The sequence below is a fragment of the Pipistrellus hanaki genome (genome assembly GCF_964339955.1).
Source record: "Pipistrellus hanaki genome assembly, chromosome: 17".
Classification (NCBI taxonomy): domain Eukaryota; kingdom Metazoa; phylum Chordata; class Mammalia; order Chiroptera; family Vespertilionidae; genus Pipistrellus; species Pipistrellus hanaki.
Genome location: NC_140519.1, coordinates 15,784,468 through 15,808,766, shown reverse-complemented (window position 1 = coordinate 15,808,766; position 24,299 = coordinate 15,784,468). Strand labels below are relative to the sequence as shown.

At 38.7% G+C, this 24,299-nt stretch overlaps 1 protein-coding gene across 1 annotated transcript in view; it reads right to left on the bottom strand.

Annotated features, from left to right (window-relative positions):
• Positions 1–1,606: 1,606 nt before the first annotated feature.
• The window catches only part of EYA1 (EYA transcriptional coactivator and phosphatase 1), a 152,149-nt gene continuing 129,456 nt past the window's right edge, over positions 1,607–24,299 (bottom strand). The window contains exons 13-18 of the mRNA XM_084864941.1: positions 22,950–23,008; positions 22,684–22,844; positions 21,554–21,668; positions 21,330–21,451; positions 17,460–17,560; positions 1,607–3,629 (exon numbers count right to left, since the gene is read on the bottom strand). Coding sequence (XP_084721067.1) covers positions 3,549–3,629; positions 17,460–17,560; positions 21,330–21,451; positions 21,554–21,668; positions 22,684–22,844; positions 22,950–23,008 — 639 coding nt within the window. The 3' untranslated portion in view covers positions 1,607–3,548. The remainder of the gene's footprint in view (positions 3,630–17,459; positions 17,561–21,329; positions 21,452–21,553; positions 21,669–22,683; positions 22,845–22,949; positions 23,009–24,299) is intronic.

The following is a 24,299-nucleotide window of genomic DNA, read 5'->3' as shown; positions in this document are numbered from 1 at the left end:
CTAGTGAATGTCTTATTCAGTAAGCCATTTCTTGTGTGTTTCCACCTGCTCCAATGTCAACACCATCCTCACCTTCAGCACCTCGGACAATGCCTTCATGGTGGGAACCCCATGAATCTTTATTGCAAGGAATCATAGGACTTGCCTATAAGACTCTAGACAGTGGGTGGGAGAAGTTCAAGAGAAGGAACTCACACTGTGCGCCATGATGGAAAAGAAGGCACTGCCAGGAAGAGGGCACTGGAGCTTGACCTGATTTGGGTGGTTTGAGGGAAGAGGGTCATTGCTGGCAATGGGGAGCACTCTAAGCCAGAGGTCGCCAACTGGTGGTCCATGAGGTCCAACAGATTGGCAGCTGCTGCTCAAAGCAGAGATAAGGCAGGGATGCTTATGGGTTGTTTGGTCTACTAAATCAGTGTTTTTCAACCTTTTTTGGGCAAAGGCACACTTGTTTCATGAAAAAATCACGAGGCACACCACCATTAGAAAATGTTAAAAAATTTAACTCTGTGCCTATATTGACTATATATAAAGTAATTCTCTTGAATAGGAATCAAATAAACACAAAGAAAGTATTTTATAATTACTTTATTATGAAATATTAAGTAAACAAAATAGTGAAAAATTATAAAATTCTTGTCTTGTCTGCACCTACGGCACACCAGGCAGCATCTCGCGGGAACAGCGGTTGAAAAACGCTGTACTAAATGGCCCAGTTAATGTGCACTGAAGGTTTGCTCAGAACAATAATGGGAGAGAATGTCAGGAAGAAACCAGACTGTATTTGGCAACGCTAGAATGTCAGGTAGAGAAATCGGGGCTCTAATCTATGATCAAAGGGGAGCCTGAACATTTTTGCCAGAAGATATCGTATTAAAAATGGTGCTTTAAAAAAATTCATCTTTTGAGGATATGTCCTCCATTTTGCCCATTTCCATACTTTCTTCACCTGATACCTAAAAATCCCTCCACTGCCTACCCCTGCCTCTCTTTAAGGACTTTCTCCAACTTTAGGAGTTCTGAGCGTGCTCAAACACTTCATCACTCCTGCCTCTTGGCCTGCTGCATGTGTGTGAAAAATGTACATGTTGGTCTCGATAAATGGTTCAGACAACTGCATGTTGGATTATCACGTGTTTGCATGTTGTGTGTCTAAGATAAAATCCCAGGAGGAAGCACGTTGTGCTGGTTTATAGCTCTCTGTCCACGAGTAACCTGGCCAACTTTTAAAAGTATATCTTGTGGGCATTCTTTTTGATAAAACTGCTTTATATTGCTGTCCCTCCGGTGCATAAGTGGCTAAATCTATGCTCTGTCATTCAAGATCTTTAATGCTGAGTTCTGTCCTATAGTAAATACATTTGAATGCAGTGTGGCTTATAGAGTTTTGGAGGAAGGAAAGAGCTTTTCCATTCATTTGTTCTTACAGAGAACAAGAACCAGTTGTGACCCTTCCAGGTTAGTCCCCTCAGGGACTGATGAAGTCATTACTAGAATTGCTTCATACAACTTCTTTTGTTGGACTATGAGCATTTCAATGGAACCAGGTCCTGCTATTTCTTGTAACCAGGAGATAAAGAAAAAAAAATACTGGTAATCAAGGAGCTTACAGTACTTCACAAATCAATTTTATTAATTTAAACACAAAATTAATGAAGAATTCTGTACACAACTGTGGACACAACACACCTTTATACAGTAAGGCCAAGATAAACGTTGTCTTTTCAATCTATGGAGTAGAAAAACATAAAATGAAAAGACTAAAAACTGTCAAATTCTGTTTGGCTCCAAGCAAGGAAAGAAACAAAAACAACTGCAAACAATTGTTAAATAATTTGGAGAATTTTCAACTGACTAATTCTAGCAGCAACATGAAGGAAAGGGATAGGGTAGCTCTTTAGCTATTTTGGGTCTTAGCTGGTGTTTATCCCGCTCATTATAAAATGAAAGGAAATTCATCCAGAAAGTAATCTAATGACAACAGAAGGCTTTATGGACAAGAGGAACTAGTGCTCCAAGTACGTAATCCCTTTTGGAGAAACGTTTTGTATGGTACAACCAAGATGACAATTTTTATTTCCCAGATGTGTCGTGTACTATGTATGACAGGTGAAGAGAAACATTATTTCTTGGTGATGACTGCCACGTCCACTGCCAGCAATGAACTTTCCCGGGAGGGTGGGTGGAGAGTGTGGAGGAAAGCAGAGGGAACATGAATGTAGAGAGTGATGCAAAGTTTTGCTAATTTTCAGATGGATGGTGATGTCCTTCTTTACCTGGACACGATCATCTAAGCATATGAAAACTTGGCTAGTCTCCAATTCACGAACCATTTCATTAATAAAATATATCTATCTTCCACATATTTTATGTGGGAAGAAAAAGCATTTGAATAATCATTTTTTCCAAGTACTTACATATAATACATTAGTCTTTGAAAATGAAAAAGTGAGGTTCTAAGAGGACTTTTTATTCAAATGACTAAAGACACTGCTGCATTATTTTACCAAGGCCTTCCTCACAGCACACACAAAACTACTGATTGGGGGAGGGGAGATTTGGAAAATGAAATCCTATTGACATCCATGCTTTTGGTCTTGACAACATTATCTAAAAAAAAAAACACAAAAAACAACAAAAAAACTATTATCTACATATTTATACCCAGTACACTTCGCTAAGGCCCTGCACACAAGTCTGTGCATGTACTGCCTCATACTTCTATCAAGGCATTGCTGCCTTTCAATATTTTCTAAACAATATGTAAAAGAATCATCCATTATTACAAATTTACACCAAAAATTCTTTCTGTACATGATTGTCTCAGTGATGTACATATTATACGTTTAAATTAGACATACTTTAAACTACTTTGCAATGTGCTAAAACTTAAAGTCCTTGCTGTGTCATGAGGCCAAGGCCTTTAATCGCTTATTTCTTAGGCTATTCATACTCTCTTCAATTATTGGATGCCCACAAAGTCTGTCCAAAGGAGCCGACTAGTACTCGGATTATACCTCAATAAAGCTGTTTCTTTTAAAAAGTCTGTTCATAAATAAGTAGAGGTGTGCAGATTACCCTGGGTATGAGACACCGAAAAGTAAACCTTTCTTTTTAAGAACATCCCCCACTGGTATTCAGGAAACATTTCAGTCTTCATTGTGCAATCAAGTTTGCTGTGTTGGGGAAGCTGTTTATGTCACATTGAAGATGCTAAAGACTCAGGCGTCTGCAGGTCCTTTCTTCACAGGTTTGAACCATGTAGCTCACCATGTAGTTAATGTGGCAAAGACACATCACACTGTCCTAGAACATTCTCATGGCTTATTTTCATTGGATTCACAGTACTCGAGGCAACAGCTGTTTGAAGAAATAGACGTGCGTGGTCCTCCCTGTACCGCGAGGGCCGAGGTGAAGGCCGACAGCAGCTGGGCATCCCGACGCTGAAATGGGTAAGTTCGCTAGGCTGGCACCGACAGGGACGCGGGCCTGCTGGGTTCGTTCCTGGTCACAGGGCAGTTAAGCGGCTTCAAAGTGCTGTGTGGCGGTTACAGGTACTCCAGTTCCAAGGCGTGGTGGAGGGCCATGAGGTCCGAGTGGCTGGAGATCCTCCAGAAGGGCATGGCGTGCTGGGGAAGGGCAGACACGGGTGAGGACAGACCAGGCTCCCAGCCCCAGCCCCGCACCCTGCTTCTGCAGTCCACTCCAACGCTCCGCCCCTAGCACTGCCAGCTACGATCTTTACATCACAGCTGTGGAAGCAAAAATCCAAACTTAATGCTTCCCTAAGAACACTGGACTGCATTTTAAAATGTGAGATTTCTTGAGTAAATCTACACCGTGACTTGAATGCAAAATTCAAACATAGATAAAACAGTAGCTCTGCCTAAAACTTTGTCAAAAACCGTTGCCTTGGGAAATATGAATCCAGTGGATATTTAATGCTGAGGGTCTAAGCAGTTTTCCTTATTCGATAGTATTTTACAAAGCTTCATTTTACTCATGGAAGAAGCAACTTTTTTAATTTACTTCCATCAGGCATTCTTTGCATGGACCTTACAATGGCTTTACCACTTGGGAAAACCTTAAAAGAACATTTTAAAAGGTGGTTTTCTTTCTTTCTAATTGTTTAATCAATTTAAACATCAAGTTTAAATGATGGTAATATTTTTAAAACACCTGAATTAGCCAGAGACAAAACAGGTTACTTCATCCATTTAGGACAGATACAATATTATATACTTTCACTGCTCACTGCCATATAGTAAGTACTTATGCATCAGCAAAATCTTTTTCTTAAGAGACAAAATTCTACTTATTTGGGGAATAAAGACAGTTTTTTTTTTCTTCTTATTTTCTGTTTGCTTGTGTGTTTTCCCCCCACAAAAATAATATGAGGGCCTGGGTATATTTTGCAACTATGGTTCTATGGAATTGTTTAAAATTGAGACTAATAGAATTTGGCATGGAAGCAAACAGTGGGCCAGAAGGGTTTGGGGGATTCTCTGTAGGGAACAGTGGAAACTACTCACTGTTCTGGTAGCTGTCTTATTCTGGGAAAGCAAACTATTAAATTACTTATTAACATGTCTTTTTCTTGGTAATCTGCTAAAAGCCTATACCATAGTCTGATATCAAATGTAGACCTTTCTTGACTATATCTTTACCCTTTGTAACAGAACAGTCCAAAACCAGGTACCAGAAATCTGTTTTCAAATTACGAGGATGCTCCATCGATAGCCTTAGACTCAAAAAACAGGCTGTCCTATTTTGCATTCATCCACTCATGGATGTTTTGAATTTGCAGGCATGGTGCAGAAGATGCCCTGGCCAGTCCCGCCACAGCCTGTGGGTGAGTAGCAGAAATGTACACCAATCACGAGTGTGCACCTATGTGTTATAATAGGAGTAGGAGGGGCCAAGCCCCTTTGCCAGGGGAACTGGGAAACACCTGAATAGAGGAGGTAACAGCTGAGCAAGGTCTGAAATGACCACCAGTAAAAAGTTCTTTATTGGCTGTTTGTATGGGGAGTTGAGGATAAAGGAGAAATTCACTATTAAGATACTGGCTGTGTGAGAGAGAAATATGTGGTTTATGACATGATTGGCTGCAGGAGCCAAATGACGCAAGGCCTCCTGAACCCTGGTGAGGAGTTGATTAATGATAACGATAGTTATGATTTATTGAGTATGGTGTCAGGCATGGTCCTAAGACTGGTCACAGACTCTCCCATGGAAGCCTCTCTCTTACCACTACTTTAGTGATGAAAAACTGAGGTTTAGGGAAGGAAGAGAGAGGAGATGTGAATAGCAGCTGGTAAGGAGTAAACCCAAGATTCATACAAGGTCTGGTCTGCACCTGAGGCCTGTATGCTGTAATGCCTCCTAACCATTCTCTGTGGCCTTTCTATTTAGCAGTGAAAGCACACACTCTCCTTCCCATGCTCTGTTTGGTGAGGGACGCTGAAAAATCTGAGTGACTATGATACATGGATTGGGTTTAAAAAATGTCTACTCAAAACTTTCCTGATTTTTCTCCATGCATATTGTAAAATATTTGTAAAATGTAGAACTATACAAAGAAAATCACTTCTAATCCTACTACCCAGATAACCTTCATAAATGTACCCACTCATATTTGAAATGGTGTATATGCAATAGTACAGGCATACCTCGTTTTATTGTGCTTCACAGATGTTGCATGTTTCACAAGTTGAAGACAAGATATTCACTTTATTGCAGTGGTCGAGAACTGAATATGCAATATCTCTGAGGTATGTCCGTGGGTACCATTTAGCATCCTGTTCATTTTACTATCTAAGCCCATTTTTGATATCACTTTTAAGGATAATCATTATTGAAAAAATTGCAAGTATTCAAATGTGCACAGTGTTCTTTTATATTTAGCCATGGTATCTATTTTATTCTTAATTTTTGTATAATTTTTCAGAGTCCCTGAACAACCGAATAAAGGGGGTTATAGCGTAGTTCTATTGCTCTTATGTCCTAGGATGTAACAGTCTGTTAAATGTGCTTCAGAGAGCCAACCAGAAATTTTCAGGGTTATACATACATATAAAAGTACTTGTGAGAAGTGGAATGCTTTTTTTCAGAGCATGTTCAAATTATTTTGCATGCCAATTATCTGTTCCTCACAGACAACAATACAAGCTAGAAAGCCACTGGTGCTCTCAGAAGCATGGCATGTAGAACACAATGATTGGCTAAGAAATTGAAAAGGGAACTGAAAAAAATATCTAGCTAATTTGTGGTACATGGTGAATGGATAAATTAACATTTAATTCCATAGTAAGCACAGGACCTGGACAGTGGCTATGTGTTTTTTCTTTACGGGTTGAGGAGGTAATGTCAGCCTAGAGCACATTTACTGTAAACGGTTTTACTTTTAGACCATATTAAGAACATGTTATGGAAGGAAGGTGAGATTATCCACAAAGATCCCTGCATTGCCTTGCTTAAAGCCGCCAGGATTTCAAGGACAGGAGTCTTTCTATGTAGAGCATTAATAAACACATGTCAGGCAGCACCCTGAAACACGTTCCAATGATGCGATATGCCTGTGGTATATTACAGACAACTCATCACAGTGCAGAGGTGATAGGGTCATTGGAGCAAAAGTGTAAAAGTTTCTACAACAATAAGTGGCAAACGGCTTAGATGTATGTGAAAAAGAACAGGCTGTGTCTGGGGACACTCCCAACACAAGGACAGCAGCTCTGTTATCAGCAGTGTTGCATAACATGATAGGTAATGATCTCAGCTATAATCAGGTGTTCCACTCTCTAAAATATAATCGCTTACTATTTATACGACTGATCTCGGGCTCAAACTCATGTTAACAAATAATTAGAATTAATATTGCAAGACCATATTTTCCCTAAGTAGGCACATACTGATGTGAAGATTTTATGGATCTAAAGGAGATTCCCAGGACACGTAGATACAAGGTAAATAATTTTCCCCGCGCTAGGGGTTAGCCTGGAATAAATATTTCTTATATGAAGTCAGTTATAGTGCCATGGTGGGAGAAGAAGGTGCTAGAAAGAGGAGATATCATACTCTCAAATCTGACCTTTAGTCATGTGACTTTGAATTATGACAGTCTCCTTAGAAGTTTATTTATCTGTAAAATGAGGTTTTAGGGAAAATGACTTGGGATTGTTTCTAGATTTACATAAAATCTATGACTTATAAGTACTGTAGCTATGGAAGATGTTTAATATATAATATGTACATGATATATGCCCATATTGACTAAAACTGTATCATTATAATATAAGGTAGTTGGATTAAGGGTAAAAATGACCTAGCCAGAGCAATTGGGCAAGAAATAACAGGCATCAGAATTAGAAAAGAAGTAAAACTATCTAGGATTTTCAAAGTGCCATTAAGACTCCACCAAAAACCTATTAGATCTAATCAATAAATTCAGAAAAGTTGCAGGATACAAACACGGTAGCATTTATACATACTAATAACAAATTATCTGTAGAAATAAATAAAATGATCCCACTTACCAGTGGCAAAAATAAAATATTAGAAATAAATTTAACCAAGGAGGTGAAAGATCTCTACACGGAAAACTTTGTCTAAATGGGAAAGTATCCTCTGTGTTCATGGATTGGAATAATTAAAATGTTGATACTAACGAAATTCATCTGCAATACCAACCAAGATTCCTTTGGCATTTTATAGACGTAGAAAAAAATTCCTAAAATTTATATGGAACCACAAAAGATCTGAATGGCCAAAGTACATGTGAGAAAACAAAACAGGAAGCATCACTCCCTGATTATCAAAATATTATAGTACTGGCATAAAAACAAACACACAGACCAATAGAATAGAGAGTCTAGAAAAAAACCCATGCATATATGGTCAACTAATGTTTGACCAGCGAGACAAGAATACTAAATGGAGAAAAGACAGTATCTTCAGAAAATGATGCTGGAAAATTGGCATTTTACATGTAAAAGAATGAAACTAGACCCCTATCTTGCATCACTGACAAAAATAACTTATATTTAAGTCTTTGGTCCATTTTAAGACTGAAACCATAAATTTAGAAGAAACCATTTCTTTTACAGGGTTGACATCCAAAATACATAATGAACTCATACAATTCAATGATCCAATTAAAAAATGGGCAGAGGACCTGAATAGACATTTTCCCAAATAAGACATACATATGGCCAACAGGTACATGAGAAGGTGTTCTACATCACTATTCACCAAGGAAATTCAAATCAAAACCACAATTGGCTGTCATCTCATGCTTGTTACAACAGTTATCATCAAAAAGACAAGGAACAACAAATGCTTGTGAGAATATAGAGAATAAAAACCCTGTACACTCTTTGTGGAAATATAAATTGGTATAGCCATTATGGAAAACAGTCTGGATATTCCTCAAAAAAGCTAAAAATAGAACTAGCACATGACCCAATAATTCCATCTCTGTATACATATCCAAAAGAAATGTTAAAGAGATATTTGCACTCTCACGTTCTTAGCAGTATTATTTACAATAGCCAAAAACATGGAAACAACCTAAAAGTCCATTGATGAATGGATAAGAAAGATGTGGTATGCATATTCAATAAAATATTATTCAGCCACAATAATGAAGGAAATCTTACTATTTGTGATAATATAGACCTTGAAGACATTATGCTAGATAAAATAAGTCAGAGAATAATAATACTGTATCTAATGTGTGGAATCTTAGAAAAACAAGAACAAAAACTCCCCATCCCAAAAATAGAGAAAAAGAGATCAAATTTATGGTTACCGGAGGGCAATTGGATAAAGGTGATCAAACGATACCAATTTCCAGTTATAAAATATTGAAGTGCTCAGGTTGTAATGTACAACATGGTGACTACAGTTAGCACTGCTGTATGGTAGACTTCAACATTATAAGAGTAGATTCCTAAGAGTTCTCGTCACAAGGAAAAATATCTTTAAAAAGAAAAATGTGAGGTAATGGATTTTAACTAAACTTATCATGGTAATTATTTCATAATATATGTTTATCAAGTAATTATGCTGTTCACTTTAAACTTGTGCTATATGTCAATTATATTTCAACAAAACAAAAAATTAAAATGATAAACTCAGAGGAGAGCTCAGTTGTAAATTGGAAAAGGGCAAGTTGGGTCTACATTGAATGTGAAGAACGGGCTAAGGAGATGGTGTGTTCATGTTACAGACTAATAAAGATTTTTCCAGGTAGAAGTACTTGGAATATCTAGCTGGGAAGTGTGGCTGGCTCCCAGGAGAGAAACTAGGCAGAAGGACAGTGGCAGTGGAGTTGGGACAATGGATTGAAGACACAGTGAAGAGAGAATTCACATGACAGGAACGAGGTAGAGAGCACTGTACCAAATTTGAGTGGGTGAACTGGTTTGGGAATGCATTTGCTGGTATTCAGCTGGGATGGCATGGGATACCTTAATGTAACTAAGTATCTAGGGTCCTGGAACTAAAAACAGAGCTGATCACAAATCTCAGTAGAAATGACAACTGAAACTGTGAGATGTATACCAAATAGAACATATTTTGGGGTCATTAGCACAAAAATACTCCCTGAATAAGGGGAAAAGAATGACACATCCTTCCTGCTCCTCTTGCCTACACAGACAACTTCCCAAATTCCCTTTTGCTACCTTTCCTCATCACCTGGTATTCTGCATTTATCCCTGCTGGTTATATGTAAAAAGAATAACACAAAAACCTGGGTGCATGAACACTCACATGTAACTGAATTTTGCTGAATTAAAGTTTTAGTAAGTACACATAAACGTTGGCCCAAGTATTGGAATTCTAGTATTTTATCTCATAGAGACACTTGTCCATGAACAAGCTAAATGAAAACTGTTCACTATAGAATTGTTTATAGCGTTCATGCTGGAAACCACCTAAATGCTCAGCCACAGGGGACTTGCTAAATTATAATACATCCACAGAATGGAATGCCGACGCAACAAATTTGAGAGTTAGAGATGCAGAGCTCCAGGTACTAATAGGGAATGACTGCCAGTATATATTACATGAAAAAGGTATATAGTTACCATTTGTATTTCAAAATGAACATATCTGTGCTTTCATCTAAGATCAGAAACAAGACAAAGATACCCTTGCTACTTTTATTCAAGATAGGATTGGAAGTCCTAACCTTAGTAATCAGGAAGAAAAGGAGAGAAAATGCATCCAAATTGGAAAGACGAAGTAAAAATTAATAAACTAAGTAATTGAAAACCCTAAAGACTCCAAAAAAAGTTAAATAAATGAATTCAGTGAATAAAGGATACAGAAATCTATTGTATTTCTATACATTAAATAGAACTATTCATAGCATCACAATTCACCATAGCTAAGATTTGGAAATAGCCTAAGTGCCCATCAGCAGATGAGTGGACTAAAAAACTATGGAACTTCTACATAATGGAATACTACTCTATGGTAAGAAAGGAGTTCTTACCATTTGCAACAACATGGTTGGAGCTGGAGAGCATTATGCTAAGTGAAATAAGCCGTGCAGAGAAAGATAAACTGATGAAACATTGATTAGACCTTCAAACCTCAGAGGGAAGATAAGGGAGTGTGGGGCAAGGGAGAGAGATCAACCAAAGGACTTCTATACATGCATATAAGCCTAACCAATGGACAAAGTCAACATGGGGGGAGGGGGTGTGGGTAATGGAATAAGGACACATGTAATACCTTAATAAAAAAATTTTAACGAAAAATTTTAGAGAAAATAATTCCATTTACAATTACATCAAAAAAGTACCTAAGAATACATTTAACCAAGGAAATAAAAGACCTGTACTCTGAAAACTATAAGACATTAATGAAAGTGTAGATGATAGATATATAAATGGAGGAAAATCTTGTACTCACTGATTAGAAGAATTAATAAAATGTCCATACCACCAAAAGCAATCTCTTTCAAAATACCAATAGTGGCAATGGAGTTGGAACAATGGCTAAAAGTGGGTAAATGACTTCATATTTTTTCAGATTTAATGTAATCCCTCTTAAAATACCAATAGCATTTTTTTCACAGAACTAGAACAAATAATTGATATTTATGTGGAACCACAGAAGACCCCAAATAGTGAAAACAATCTTGAAAAAGAACATAAGAAGCATCACACTACCTGATTTCAAACTATACCCATTCTAAAGAATAGAATAGAGCCCAGAAATAAACCCATACTTATAAGGTCAATTAATCTACAACAGAGGAAGCAAGGACATAAAATGAAGGAAAGACATCTCTTCAATTAATGTCATTGGGAAAACTAGACAGCTGCATGCAAAAAAACACAAAAACACCTGGACCACGTTCTTACCCCAGATACAAGAATAAAGTAAAAATGGATTTGAGTGTTGTTAGACCAGAAACCATAATACTCTTAGGAAAAAAAATACTAAAGAGCTTAAGCACAGTTAAGCAAACAATTAACAAATCAAAATGACGACCCACTGAGTGGGAGATTTACAAATGATATATCTGATAAAAAGTAAATATCTAAATTATTTTAAAAAGTTTATATAGCTCAATGTCAAAAACCAAACAATCCGATTAAAACATGGATGAAGGACCTGGATACATATTTTCCATATAAGACACACAGATGGCCAACAGACACACGAAATGATGCTCAATGTCACTCATCATCAGGGAAATGCAAATCAAAACCAAATGAAGTATCACTAAAGCTTGACTATTATCAAAAAGACAACAAATAACCAAGTAACAAGTGTTAGTGAGAATGTGGAAAAAACCCTTGTGCATGGCTGGAGGGTTAGCTGTCCACTGTGGGGAAACAGCATGATGGTTCCTCAAAAAAACCCTGTGACCCAGCAATTCCACCGCTAGTTACCCACCCACAGAAAATGAAAACACTCGTATGGAAGATATTTGCACTCCTATGTTCACTGTAGCATTGTTCATATCAGCCAAGATATGGAAGGAATCTACGTGTTTATTAATAGGCAAGTGGATAGAGAAAATGTGGTGTACACAGAGGAACATTAAAAGGAAATGGAAAAAATGAAATTTTTCCATTTGCATAAACATGAATGGACCCAGAGCGTGTTACATTAAATGAAACCAATCAAAGGACAAGTACTGTATGATTTCACTTACATGTTAAACCTAAAATACCAAAACAAATGAAAAAACAAAATGGAAACCCAGTCCTAGGTACAAAGAATAAACTGATGGTTTCCAGAGGGGATGGAGATGGGTGAAAAAAATGGAAGGGTTATAAGAGGTATAAACTTTAAGTCATGTGGATGCAATGTACATCATAGGGAATATAGTCAATATTATTGCAATAAATTTGCACAGTAACATACTAGATTTATCACAATATGATTATAAGGTATGGAAATGTTGAATCACTATGTCATACACCTGAAACTTATGAAGTATGTCAATTATACTTTAATAAATAAGTCATTGCATTAAAAAAAGACCTGGCATATTGTATGTGCTCATTAAATATTAAATGAATGACTGGCTTTAGAATAATAAAATTCATGTTAGTAAGCCCTGTATCATTGAAATAAAACTAGAAGCAGAAATTTGCATTAAAAATGTTAAAGTTTTTACAAAAGCAGCTCTATCTTTCTCCTGAATAAGCTTAGGAGCAATATTAGGTTCTCAGCTTCATCTTGGATTGTAACAAGTTTGATAGTGTACATTTGAAATGGACACTTTTTGATGAAGGCTTCATCATTATGCAGAATAATGATTGCTTGCCATTTTCCTCCTGGTTTTGTTCACCAGAGATTTATATTTTAAGTAGTTCTCTGAGTAGTAAAATAAATGTTGTTGTGTTGTTATAAAATAAGGCCACTTTTACTCTAGAAATGAAAACTGCTTTCATTGTGCAGGAGACTATTACATTTTGGTCTTTTAAAAAATCATACATGTGCCTAATTATTTTCACTTGAGGTATGTTGTATTAGGGAAACAAAAACAAAAACAAAATGTGGTAAAAAAGAAATCTTGGCAGATTTTGACAATAAAGGACACAGGTCAAAGGAAGATATCCACAGGTAGATGGTTCCTCACATGCTCTCTGCACTGTCCTTTAAGGAACTAAGAGGTACTCCCAGAAATGCGGCAAGAGACTTTTGTAGAATGACGTAGCTCCTTTAAATAATAAAGGTATTTCTAACTTTTTCTCTCTGAAGGTGTACTTTTTAATGGTAAACATTATAGAATTAGACAAAATCACTGATGAAAGCCTGGGAACTCATCTGGCAAACAGAACAAAGATGACAGAGCACAGACTTCAAGAGTCCATAACAAAACAGGCAACTCGCTGCTAGTGACTGGTCTCCATTCCCGGGCTTTAAAAAAGTAACTAGATACCTCGAGCAGAAGATTATTTAGGGAGATGAAAGGCGTCTTTACAGGGAAAAGAGTGTTGTACCAGATTTTCAAGAGGACATAGGAAACCGAGAGAGACAAGCTAAATGGTTAAAATCAATTCAGAAGAAATGCAAAATGATCTGATTTTGCAAAAACATTTTAGCACACCAATGTGCGGAACTTCACCGATTCACTATATTAATACTCTAAAATGCTCATGAACTAAATTACATATCAGAATTAGTGATTTAAAATTTTTAGTCATAAAAGTAAAATGAGGGGAGAGTGCTGAGTAGTTATATCTACCTCTGAAAAAGAATGAAATAAACATTACACACTTTAATAGAGACATGGAAGAGAGATTTACACACTTTGATAGAGACATGGAAGAGAGATTAACCAAAGAACATTTATGCATAACCCATGAACATGGGGAAGGCCCGGAGTGGGTTGGATGGAGAGGGGCAAAGGAGGGAGGATGGGGGACACTGTAAAACTGTCAACAATAAATAATAATAATAAAAATTCTGACATTTAAATGTGGGGGGAAAAAGCATGAAAATTCATTTTTTTGTAAGTGAAATCATCCTTAAGCTATGTAAATAGAGTTTATAATTTGAAAGAACTTTGTGTTAAATCTCACAACTAGTATTGGCTTCAAAGACCTGTTTGGCCCTTTCTAGCTGTGTGAATTTGGCCAAATTATTTACTTTCCTGTGCCTTGGTTTTCTCAACTATAAATTGGGTCCTTCCTCATCAAATTATTCTAGGGATTTAATAAAATAATGAGTTAAGAAGTGTCTAAAAGAGGGACTGGGACATAAGGGCTTTACAAATTATAATTAGTTACCATTATGAGCATTAATCCAGCAATAGCATGGATAACTATTTCTTTAGCTTGAATTCTTATATATATTTGTAAAAATGGGATATTGATTAATTTTAGTTTTTCCCCCCAAATGAAATATTTCTCAAGTTAAGTACTAACTATTCTCTATTTCTGTGCAGAACTTCACTTTAAAGATACTCATTATCTATTGTGAATATCTTAGATATTTGCCTCTTAACTTATGCACAAACTTTAAATTTAAATACTGGTTAACCTAAAAAGGTCAGACAGAATATAAGTAATGATCACTTGTCACTCTGGGTGATAGATTGATAATAACAGAATATTGAACCTTCTGAGAAATCTGTACACTTCACATTCATACATACACAATATTTTAACCTCTGGTCAGAGTTCCCACACTGGTAGGCTTCAAGGAGTTTGTTTGTAATAGATGCTATTGGACTCTTATCACATACACACAGAATCAAAATAGGAAGTTGAAGTGAGGAGTCCTCACTCACAGTAAAAAATTCAAAGAGCATGTTCTTTATAGACAGCTGCCTCACTCTTGGTATAGGTGTGTGTGTCCCCAATATCCTATAAAAGGCTAATATGCAAATTGTCCCCTCAACTGGGAGTTTGACCAGGGGGTGGGGCTGGCTAGCCAACCACCTATGTCCCCTCCACCTAGCCGCCCGTCCCCATGGGTCCCAAATTCGTGCACTGGGCCTCTAATAAATAATAACAAAAGATAAACAGTGGGAATAACTTGAACAGTTCTTCAAAGAGAGCAAATAAACTTAAACCTGTTACTACATTTCATTCTAACAACAAACCAAGAATTCCTTTACTTGGCATGTTGTGCTCACTCACACCAAGCATCTAACAAACGCTGCTCAGTAAGGTTTAGGAAGGGACTCACCCACAGAAACCTCCATAGGGCCCAAAGGATTTCACTTGTGTTCCTTGCATTTTGTCATTTTCATAAGCATCCTTCTGTCTACCACAAGCTAAAAAGCCACATTTTGGCAACCTTCTCCTGAAATGAAAACTTCTCAGTAAATCTAGACGGAGAAAGACGAGTCTGGAGAACAGATCTTCACCTCTGGCCCTGGGCCCCACTGGCGTGGATGCTGCTTCAGTTCTAACTGCTCAGAGGTGCTAATCCATTCCATGCCTCACTGGCCACCAGGAGGTCCTGTCTAGGAATGGCACAGAGATTCCAGAGGCTTTCCCAAGAAAAAGACTTGAGTTTGGATTCCCACCAAACATTCTCTCTAACTCTCCAGGGTTGTATGTGGAGTATTCTAAATTTAGTCCGGGAAAGATTTCAATTTATGGAGACAGCACAAAGGACTAACAGATGTACCTAAGGACCATGGTGGTTGGCCATTGGTAAAGCTGGAATGTAAGAGCTAGTATTTAAGTGACAAGTACTGCTTAGCATCAAACTTGGCTGGATCTGAAGAGTGTGGGTTCCCACCAGCACTGATCACACTTGGGGAGCATAAAGTCCTGGGCACATTGCATATCTGTAGGCATAAGTGAAATAATCCATTATTTAAGAGCCAGGACCAGCGTCTATGTTTTCACTGAAATTCAGAGGCGATGAGAGTAAATTAAGGCACCTTCAGACTCTATTAGAAAGCTGACCACCTGTCATGCTTAATGAGGCACCTATATTCTGGCGACTCTATGTGCCACTTCTGGTATATACTAGAATACTCCAGAACCACCAAACTGAAGAACTGAATCCTTTATGGAAATATACAGCGACTTCTATGAGTCAGTGTGTGAGAAGGGAAGGGAAAGAAAAATGTTCTATTGGTTAATCTCATATTTAATGCTCTCCAATTTAAGAGATATTTATAGTGTATGATGGTGTCAAGATTTAGGGAGTTGTGCTGAAACCGGTTTGGCTCAGTGGTAGAGCATCGGTCTGCAGACTGAAAGGTCCCGGGTTCGATTCCGGTCAAGGACATGTATGTTGGTTGCAGGCACATCCCCGGTGGGGGGTGTGCAGGAGGCGGCTGGTCGATGTTTCTCTCTCATCGATGTTTCTAGCTCTCTATCTCTCTCCCTTCCTCTCTGTAAAAAATCAATAAAATATATTTAAAAAAAAAGATTTAGGGAGTTGTAAAATTTGGAGACAGTCTCAAACAACAAACCAAGCAAAACAAGATCCCTATTTCTCTACCGCTCACACTTTACTGCTATCACTGGTGTGTAGGCAAATAATACCAATGCCCACCATTTATTGCACACTTCATATCTGACCCATGGTCTTCACACACCAGAACCAAACCAGTCCAGTCAGCTAGGTGCCATTCTTATTCCCATTTACAGATGAAGAAAGAGAATGAAAAAAGTTAAGTAACTTGCTCAAAGTCACGGAACTGGTAAGCGGCGGCTTTATAATTGAAACCCAGACTGTCCAGCTCAGGAGTCCAAGCCATTTACAACTTCTCCAGTTACGTTATAAGCGAGTGCCACTGTAACCGAGCTCTTACAAACAAGAAAATTAGAAGAAGTGCTGCATGAACCGGACTTTGAAAAGGAAGATAATGAGAGCAGAGCATTAGAGAAGATATAATTCCATTCTGAGCAGAGGCAACGGCGGGGAAGAAGTGCTGGGCATGGCCAAGGCACTGAGCACACCACTGTGACCACGCAAAAGACTGGCATTAATAAGGAAAGTGTCTCCTTAAAATACATCAGTGAGGAAACTTTGCTGAGTTGTACACTCGAAGGGATATAGAGGAGTGAAAAGGAGGATGATGGGCAACCTGGGAGTCACGTTCCCTTCCCCATATCTCAAGAGGCAAGGTGGCAACTTCATCATCAAAAGAAGGCCTGGACTCTAGGGCAGCAAATAGTATTGCAGCCAGCCCTGGTCTCCTGATGGAGCCTTTCTGTAGTGGTGTTTGGAAGGTTCTCAGGTTGCATCCAGGCTTGGAGAACAAGATTTTGCTCACCTGGCAGTGTCTGCCACGGGTGCAGACCAACCATCCGTGACCCTCAAGCTTGTGTGCACCCCTCTTCAGAGAACCCACTTCCTATTTAACTCTACACTGCCCCCTTTCAGTGCTTACCGTTCAGAACACATCCATACGTGGTCTCGGAGAGAGAATGTGTGCAGATGACCCAGTTCTGAGCATTGTGAGGACCAAGAAAAATTAATGCAGAAGGAGTACCCCTGGGCTCACTCACCTTTTTTGCTCCTTGTTCCTCTTCCACGCCATCGCCTATGACGACGTACACCACTTTCCTTCCAAACCTCTGAATTATCCTCTCGAAACAACTTTCCTTTCCTAGGGAACAAAGATCCATCATGAAACATGTACAGTCTGGATAACTTAGTGCTATCGCACTTGCACTTTTTATTGACACTTTCTTCTTCGTGCCTGTGATTCAACCCTCACCTACTTGTGCAAACTAGGAGGAGCTTTTACATGTCGTGGCGTAACACGTGGACCAGCACACTAAATTAAAAACTGTCAATTAATTCCCCATGTGGTGTCCCATTCGTTGAAATTGACCATTTTAGTACTCTTTCCCCGAGGACTTGTTGATGGCAAACCAGGGCTTGGTCCATGGCAGTACAGCATCCGAGGGGAGAAGTATTCTTTTGCAGCAGTATTTTCCCCCCTATAAGCTGAGACTAAATACAGGCATGTTATTCTAGCCACACATTGGTTGTAAAAATGTTTCATGATCGTTTAAACTCTGAAAATCATGTTTGATCCAAAGGCTATTGAGAAGGATGGGAAAAAAAAAAAAAGGAGAAATCAAACATTGTTGAATTTACCTCTTCATTTTCAGGTGGGATTGTATTTGAATTAAAGACCCTCCCCCCTCAAAAGCCTAACATGTTTGCCTGAAATAGTCTCATCAACCTGCTTCTGCAATAAATGTCGGGTCATTTGTTGGGGCACTTCAGGGGGATCATGCTTGCCTTCCCAGACATCTCGTGTTCAATAAAGCCCCTTCCTGGAGGAGAAGCAGGTAAAGGTAACAGAATCCCTTTATCTCTCTACCATCATTCCCATGTCATGACTGGGTTTGGGCTCCCATGGCGGCTGCACTGTCAGCACACCCGGCTCTTAATGCAGCCATTGTTGCCTCTCAGAGAAGAAGCTGGTGCTTCCAGTCCAGGGCTGCCAATGGGGTCATTTTAATGGACAATGGGGCAGTTTACAGTGTTCCACTGTGAATGGCTGAGTGGGGCCTGCGTCTCTTTCAAACGAGGATCAGATATACACGGGAACAAATTGCTTGTTTGCTTAAACAAATGTCTGCTTTATATTTGCATTTTGCACTAAAATATCTCGTTTGCATCTGGCAGAACAAAAATGAGGCCAGCCTTAGTCAAAGATGTCATTTCAATGCTCCTTTAGTCACCCACTAAACTGTGAAATGTTAAATCACTTCAAGAAACAAACACAAAGCACAATTTTCAGTGCAAAAATACACAACCCAAAACTTGGGTTGCAGCGAAACTACCTTTTCCTCCTCAGAGGGAAATGTTATCAGGTTTTTTTGTAAAGTATCATTCGCATGGAAAACTCATTGGAGAAGTAAACTCATTGTTTTCTTACAGGTGAAGCTGTGGTGAACAAAAAATTCCCACCTATATGCTATCTCCTGCAGGCTTCATTATGAATTTGGGATCATATAGACATTTTGCCTAATAAAGATTTAAAAATTGAAACTGACTATTAAAAGTTAATTTGAGGACTTGTCCGGAGTTTTCATTTTGATCAATGCATTTTTGTTGGAAAGAACATTAGCTGTTATAGAAGACACCAGTCATTTTCGTCTATGACTTTGACATTGGAAAATGCCTCGGTTTTTTGTACTGGTCCCCATTTCATGGCAAAATTAGTATTAACTTAGAAGTTTCAGTCTCTACTTTTCTTAATAAAAGTATCATAGAAATGTGACCCTACCACTTGGGTTTTGAGGCAATTTCTATCACCACAAATCCATTTCATTCTAATTTTTATTCTGTGCTGTAAAAAAAAAAAAAGGTCCAATATGTCAAACAAAATGCCCATTCAAAAGAATTACTTGATTGTTATCATTTCCTATCACCTAACATTTTTGAAGTATTTGGAATTAAAGTTCAATGTGCATGACGTAATGCACTACCTGTTCTTTCTTCTGTGGTGTAAGGCAATATCTCTGTCCCATGTGCTTTTTAGGAATCTGTTTTGACTTTCATGTGCTGATAAACCTTTACCTTGGACCCCTCTTTACAAGACACAATATGACTCCTCTGTATTGATAAAGGATAAACACCTGAAGGCTATTCTTATGGAACATGAGAACATATAAATTTTTGGTTTTATTGGACTATAAGGAATTCTGTTCTATTTAATATATGCCTTTCTTTTCATAGGAATTTTCCAGCATTCTGCTCTTGGCCCTTTCCAGGAGGCATCTGCCATTCTCCAACTCCAGCTATGTATTCCAACATCACAGAGCCATCAGAACATCACATAGGCTCTTCAAACTCTACATCGATAAGATCAATCCCTTCTCTTTCCAATCAAATCTGATTTCCCATCAGTTATAGTGTCACTACTGACTCAGTTGCCTACAAGAAACCTCTGTTCAGCCTTCTTCAGAGTAAACAACCATCTATTCATAAATTTCATTCAACAAACACTTACTGAGCACCTACTATGTACTGGACTCTAAAGCTACAATGATGAGTGAGACAGACAGACTTAACTCTCTGGTGGGGAAGTCAGACTATAAACAAATAACTATACGAGTGATATCTGAGGGAGAAGTGTGAAAGTGTAGGCAGAGGACAGATGTACAGGCATTCCATTTTTGCCACTTTTCCTTAAGAGCTGAGCAGCCAAAAACAACCTTTTTTTCCCCACCTACCAGGATACTTCCCCAAGACTCACCAAAATAATATTCATCTTATTAGGGTGACATACGAGGCCACTATGCCTGGACCCAAGTCTACCTTTCCAGCTTCAGCTTCCCATGGACGCTGCACACGAGTCATGCAGAACCACTCACAAATCCCTCAGAAGGGAACATGTTTTAATTTATCTGACCTTTTGCTCTCACAAGCCCGTCTGTCCAGTAAACCTGTATTTACCATTCTATGCCCAGCTCAGATACCATTTCTTCCCTTTAGCTTTCACTGACATTTGCCCTCTGCCTCTCCCTGGGGGAGAGGGGAGTGAATGTCTACTCACTGAAGTGCACGTTCAGACACTTAGTGGCAGGACCTCCTAGGATGTGGAAAGGTGTCTAGACCTTGGAATCAGAGATCTAGTTTGTCCATTTTCTTTACTAGCTATCAACCTGAACGATTTACTTAAGTCTCCAAGCTTTAGTTTCCCAATTTGTAAAATGTGAAGATTGATTTTAATATGTAAATTGCTTAGTACAGTTCTGGGCTCTAATAAATACTTGATAAATGCTCATTTACGTATTTCTTCAAGCTGCCTGCTTCCCCTGCTAGATCGTGAATTCTCTAAGAACAAGAGCCATGTCTTCTTTTTTTTTTTTATCCCACTTTCGTTCTGACTTGGTTTGTATTCTAAGTTTTACTTTAGTTTTCTTTCTCCAACGATGTTTCTGTTTTTGAAAGAACTGATTTTTTTGTATCCCCATAACAAAAATGGGAACTCAATGGTTTACACATGTTGAATTAAAGCAAAAAAATAGTTCCAGCAATAATTTAAATAAAGCTCTTATTAGAATTGTTTCATTTCTACTTTGTATATTTCTATACTACTATTTGTTTTAGCTCATAAGATTTTTTTATGATGTTGCCTAAAGGAAAATAGGATAATTTAGAATTGATGCTGTAGTAAAATCAGAGGTCTTAATGTTAGGCAATAAAGTGAAATTTTCTGAATAAAACTACATGGGTTATGATTTATATTTCTCTTCATGTCTAAAACCAATTTTGACAATAAAACCGATTAAATTATTCTTCTAGTTTTTTTGGCATCTAGCATTCTGAGAAAAAAGTCTCATTTAATGCCTTTCATTTTTTAAAGCCTGAGGGAGAAGAGTCCATTGTGAAACCAAACGAAATCAGCTCACCTATTTTGGTTGCGCTGTAAATATTTTCTATAGGGAACACAATTCCTAATCCGTACAGCAGCACTTTCGCCAATGCTGGGATAAGCTGAGTCGTTGTCACTAAAATATTCACACAGTTTGTCCTATGAGAACAGAGAGAAAAAAATAAATCTCCAAAATGAACAAGTGTTAGCACAGCTCATTTCCCAGCAAAAGCACCACGAAGGGGCTTGGGGTGAGCTTACCTGGAGTGAATGAGTGTGAGGGCCTTCAGGGCCAATGTTAACCAGGAGTCCGTCAGGGCTTCGATCTCGGCCCTCAGCTGCAGCCAGGCCTCCCTCTTGGCCGGGCCCAGCAGACCTGTGGATTCAAAAGCACATGAGCTACTTCCTGACCAGCATGTCTAGTCCACATTACAAACCATAAACATGTGATGCTGCTACCACTACCACCCTCAAGCTTTCTAGTAATCCAAGTCATTTTTTCACACACTAGCATTCACTTGACAAGTGTTTAGTATTGTAGGAAACATCTATTGAGTGTCCATTTCTAGCATCTCTTCTTCTGGGTATTGGAGTCATCTCTTCTCTTTGGGGAGCCTACTCACAGCCATTCCTCCAACCATGTAGTTTGGACGGAGCCAACCCTTCCCTCTGGTTCCCAGGGTGGGAGCATGACTGTGGATTGGCCAGTGAAAGTCAACCTTGGAGCTTTTGTGGAATCCATTGGGAAAGATATTTCTCTACCCGGTGGGAAGCACTGGCTGCATAGAAAGCTGGATGTGCTGGTGGTCATCTTTGCCACCTTCTGGGAGGGACTGACCTACAATGATTCCTGGAGGAAAAACTAGGCAAGAGATTCCTGATGGCATCGTTCAGGCACCTGGATTTCGCCATGCTGGAAACCAACATCACCCCCCCCCCCCCATTCTCATTATCAGGCCCACACATTCCCTTTTGTGCCAGAGCCATTTTGAACCACAACGAAAAGATCCAAATTAATACAAGAGCATCTACTGCTCAGAGCATCTACTGGGGAGAAGGAGCTTTTTACAAGCCATCTCAAGTCATCTGGGCAAAGACTGTTAATCCCACCTCATTGGAAGGACAACGAAATGTCACAGAGGTCAAGAAACTTACTTCAGATTACACACCTACTATCAAGTCATGGAGCCAGGACTAGACTATACTTGCCAGGGCAGCTGGCTCTAGTCTAATATTCCTGTCACTAAATCACAGGGGAATAATCACAGGTCAGACAAAACTGCTCTTAAAAAACTATATAAAAAATCATGACACAGAAGTGTGTGGTACTCTGAGAATGTTATCTAGGCTGTCTTCACTAACCCAGCGAGACACTGGTGACTGTCACTTGCCTCCGACGTTGTTTTTGTAGGTGTTATAGATCTCTTTTACTCGCCGGTAGCGGAAAGCCAACTTTCTCATCCAGTCTACGCCGCCACGCACCCCGGTTGCCAAGCATAAATTAGCGCTGGTGGCTGCCGCCGGGAAGCCATCTGTTCCAAAGTTATATGTGCTATTTAGACGCAAGAAAAGCCCAGAGTTAACCAAAGCAAGTTCACCTTAATTAGCTGAGCAATTAAACTACAAAATGGAGTCAATCACATTTCTACGTGCTCACCTTAGGTCTTGCCCATTATCATCTGAAGAGACATCATCTATATGAACTTGGTCACATTCCTAAAATGCAATTAAAACGCTGCATGTCATTTTTCAGAAAGCATTTACTTTTTTTTTTTTTTTTTTTTTTTAACCACAGAGTTATTTAAAAAAAAAAAAAAAAACCCACAACTTTAATTGGACTGTTTTCCAACTATGTCAATCAGTAGGTGGCAGTCTTATTAAATTGACAATTTTACCTACTTCAGGTCCTCTTCTAAGAGGAGAAAAGAGCAGTGTCATTTAAGGACTACTGTTATTCAGCTTCAGAAACCAGAAAGGAAAGTGATTGAAACAATTAGCATATGTGTTCCATAAACCTCAGGTACCTGAGGACACCATGCTGCTCAGAGCTGATTCAGTCAGTGCCTTCCCGTAACTGAAACCAGACATTTCGGTAAATGTAACATGCTAGAAAAATTAAACCTGATGCTAACTGCCAATGAAATTATGACCTCTGATTGCTGCCGAGCCACACACCAACACAGCCCGAGGCCAGTGTGCTGAGGAGGCCAGACAAAAAAATCTGTTACTGGTTTGCCATTGATTTGAGAGATGTGTTTTATTCCTTCTCTCTCTCTCTCTCTCTCTCTCTCTCTCTCTCTCTCTCTCTCTCTCTCTCTCTGTCCAAGTGTAGGAGAAAAAAGCATGGGAGACTTCACAACCCAAAATGAAAAAAAAATCAAACCATGCACTGTTTTTTAATTATTTTTTCACCGTTTCATTGTTATTACATACTCACTTTAAGCATTAGGTTTATGAGTTTATTATACAATAATGTCATTTGAACAGACTTGATTTTTAAGTCCCAAACCATGTGTTAACTTGTTAGAAGAGGACGCCATAATTGTGGGCTAAAGCTGTACTGGACCAAGTTCATGGTCAGGCACCTGTTAGCACAGGAGCACCCTGTATCTACCCCCGGGGTCCCCAGCCTTAGATTGTGGGAAGAACCGATCTCACACAACTCCACAAAGCAGAATTCAACAAACATCTGCTGAACAAGTGAAGGCACACTCATTTGGAGACAGACAAGGTCCCCAGTCCAGAAAGAAGCAACACATCCTTGGCATGCTTTCATATTTCAGTCACGAGTCTTCCCTCTGCACTCGGGCTCCAAATACCCCAGGGGCCTTTAGTGCACTTATTTCCCTAAAAGTTTTAGTTCAGAAATATTATTAAGAGAAATTTCCAGGCGTACGCCCTATATTTTGAAAGGATCTTCTGATGAAATGTCCGCTTACATTTCCTTACGTAGTTCATTTTATAAAATCTCAACATTCAGTTTGCAACCAAGATGACATTCACCAAG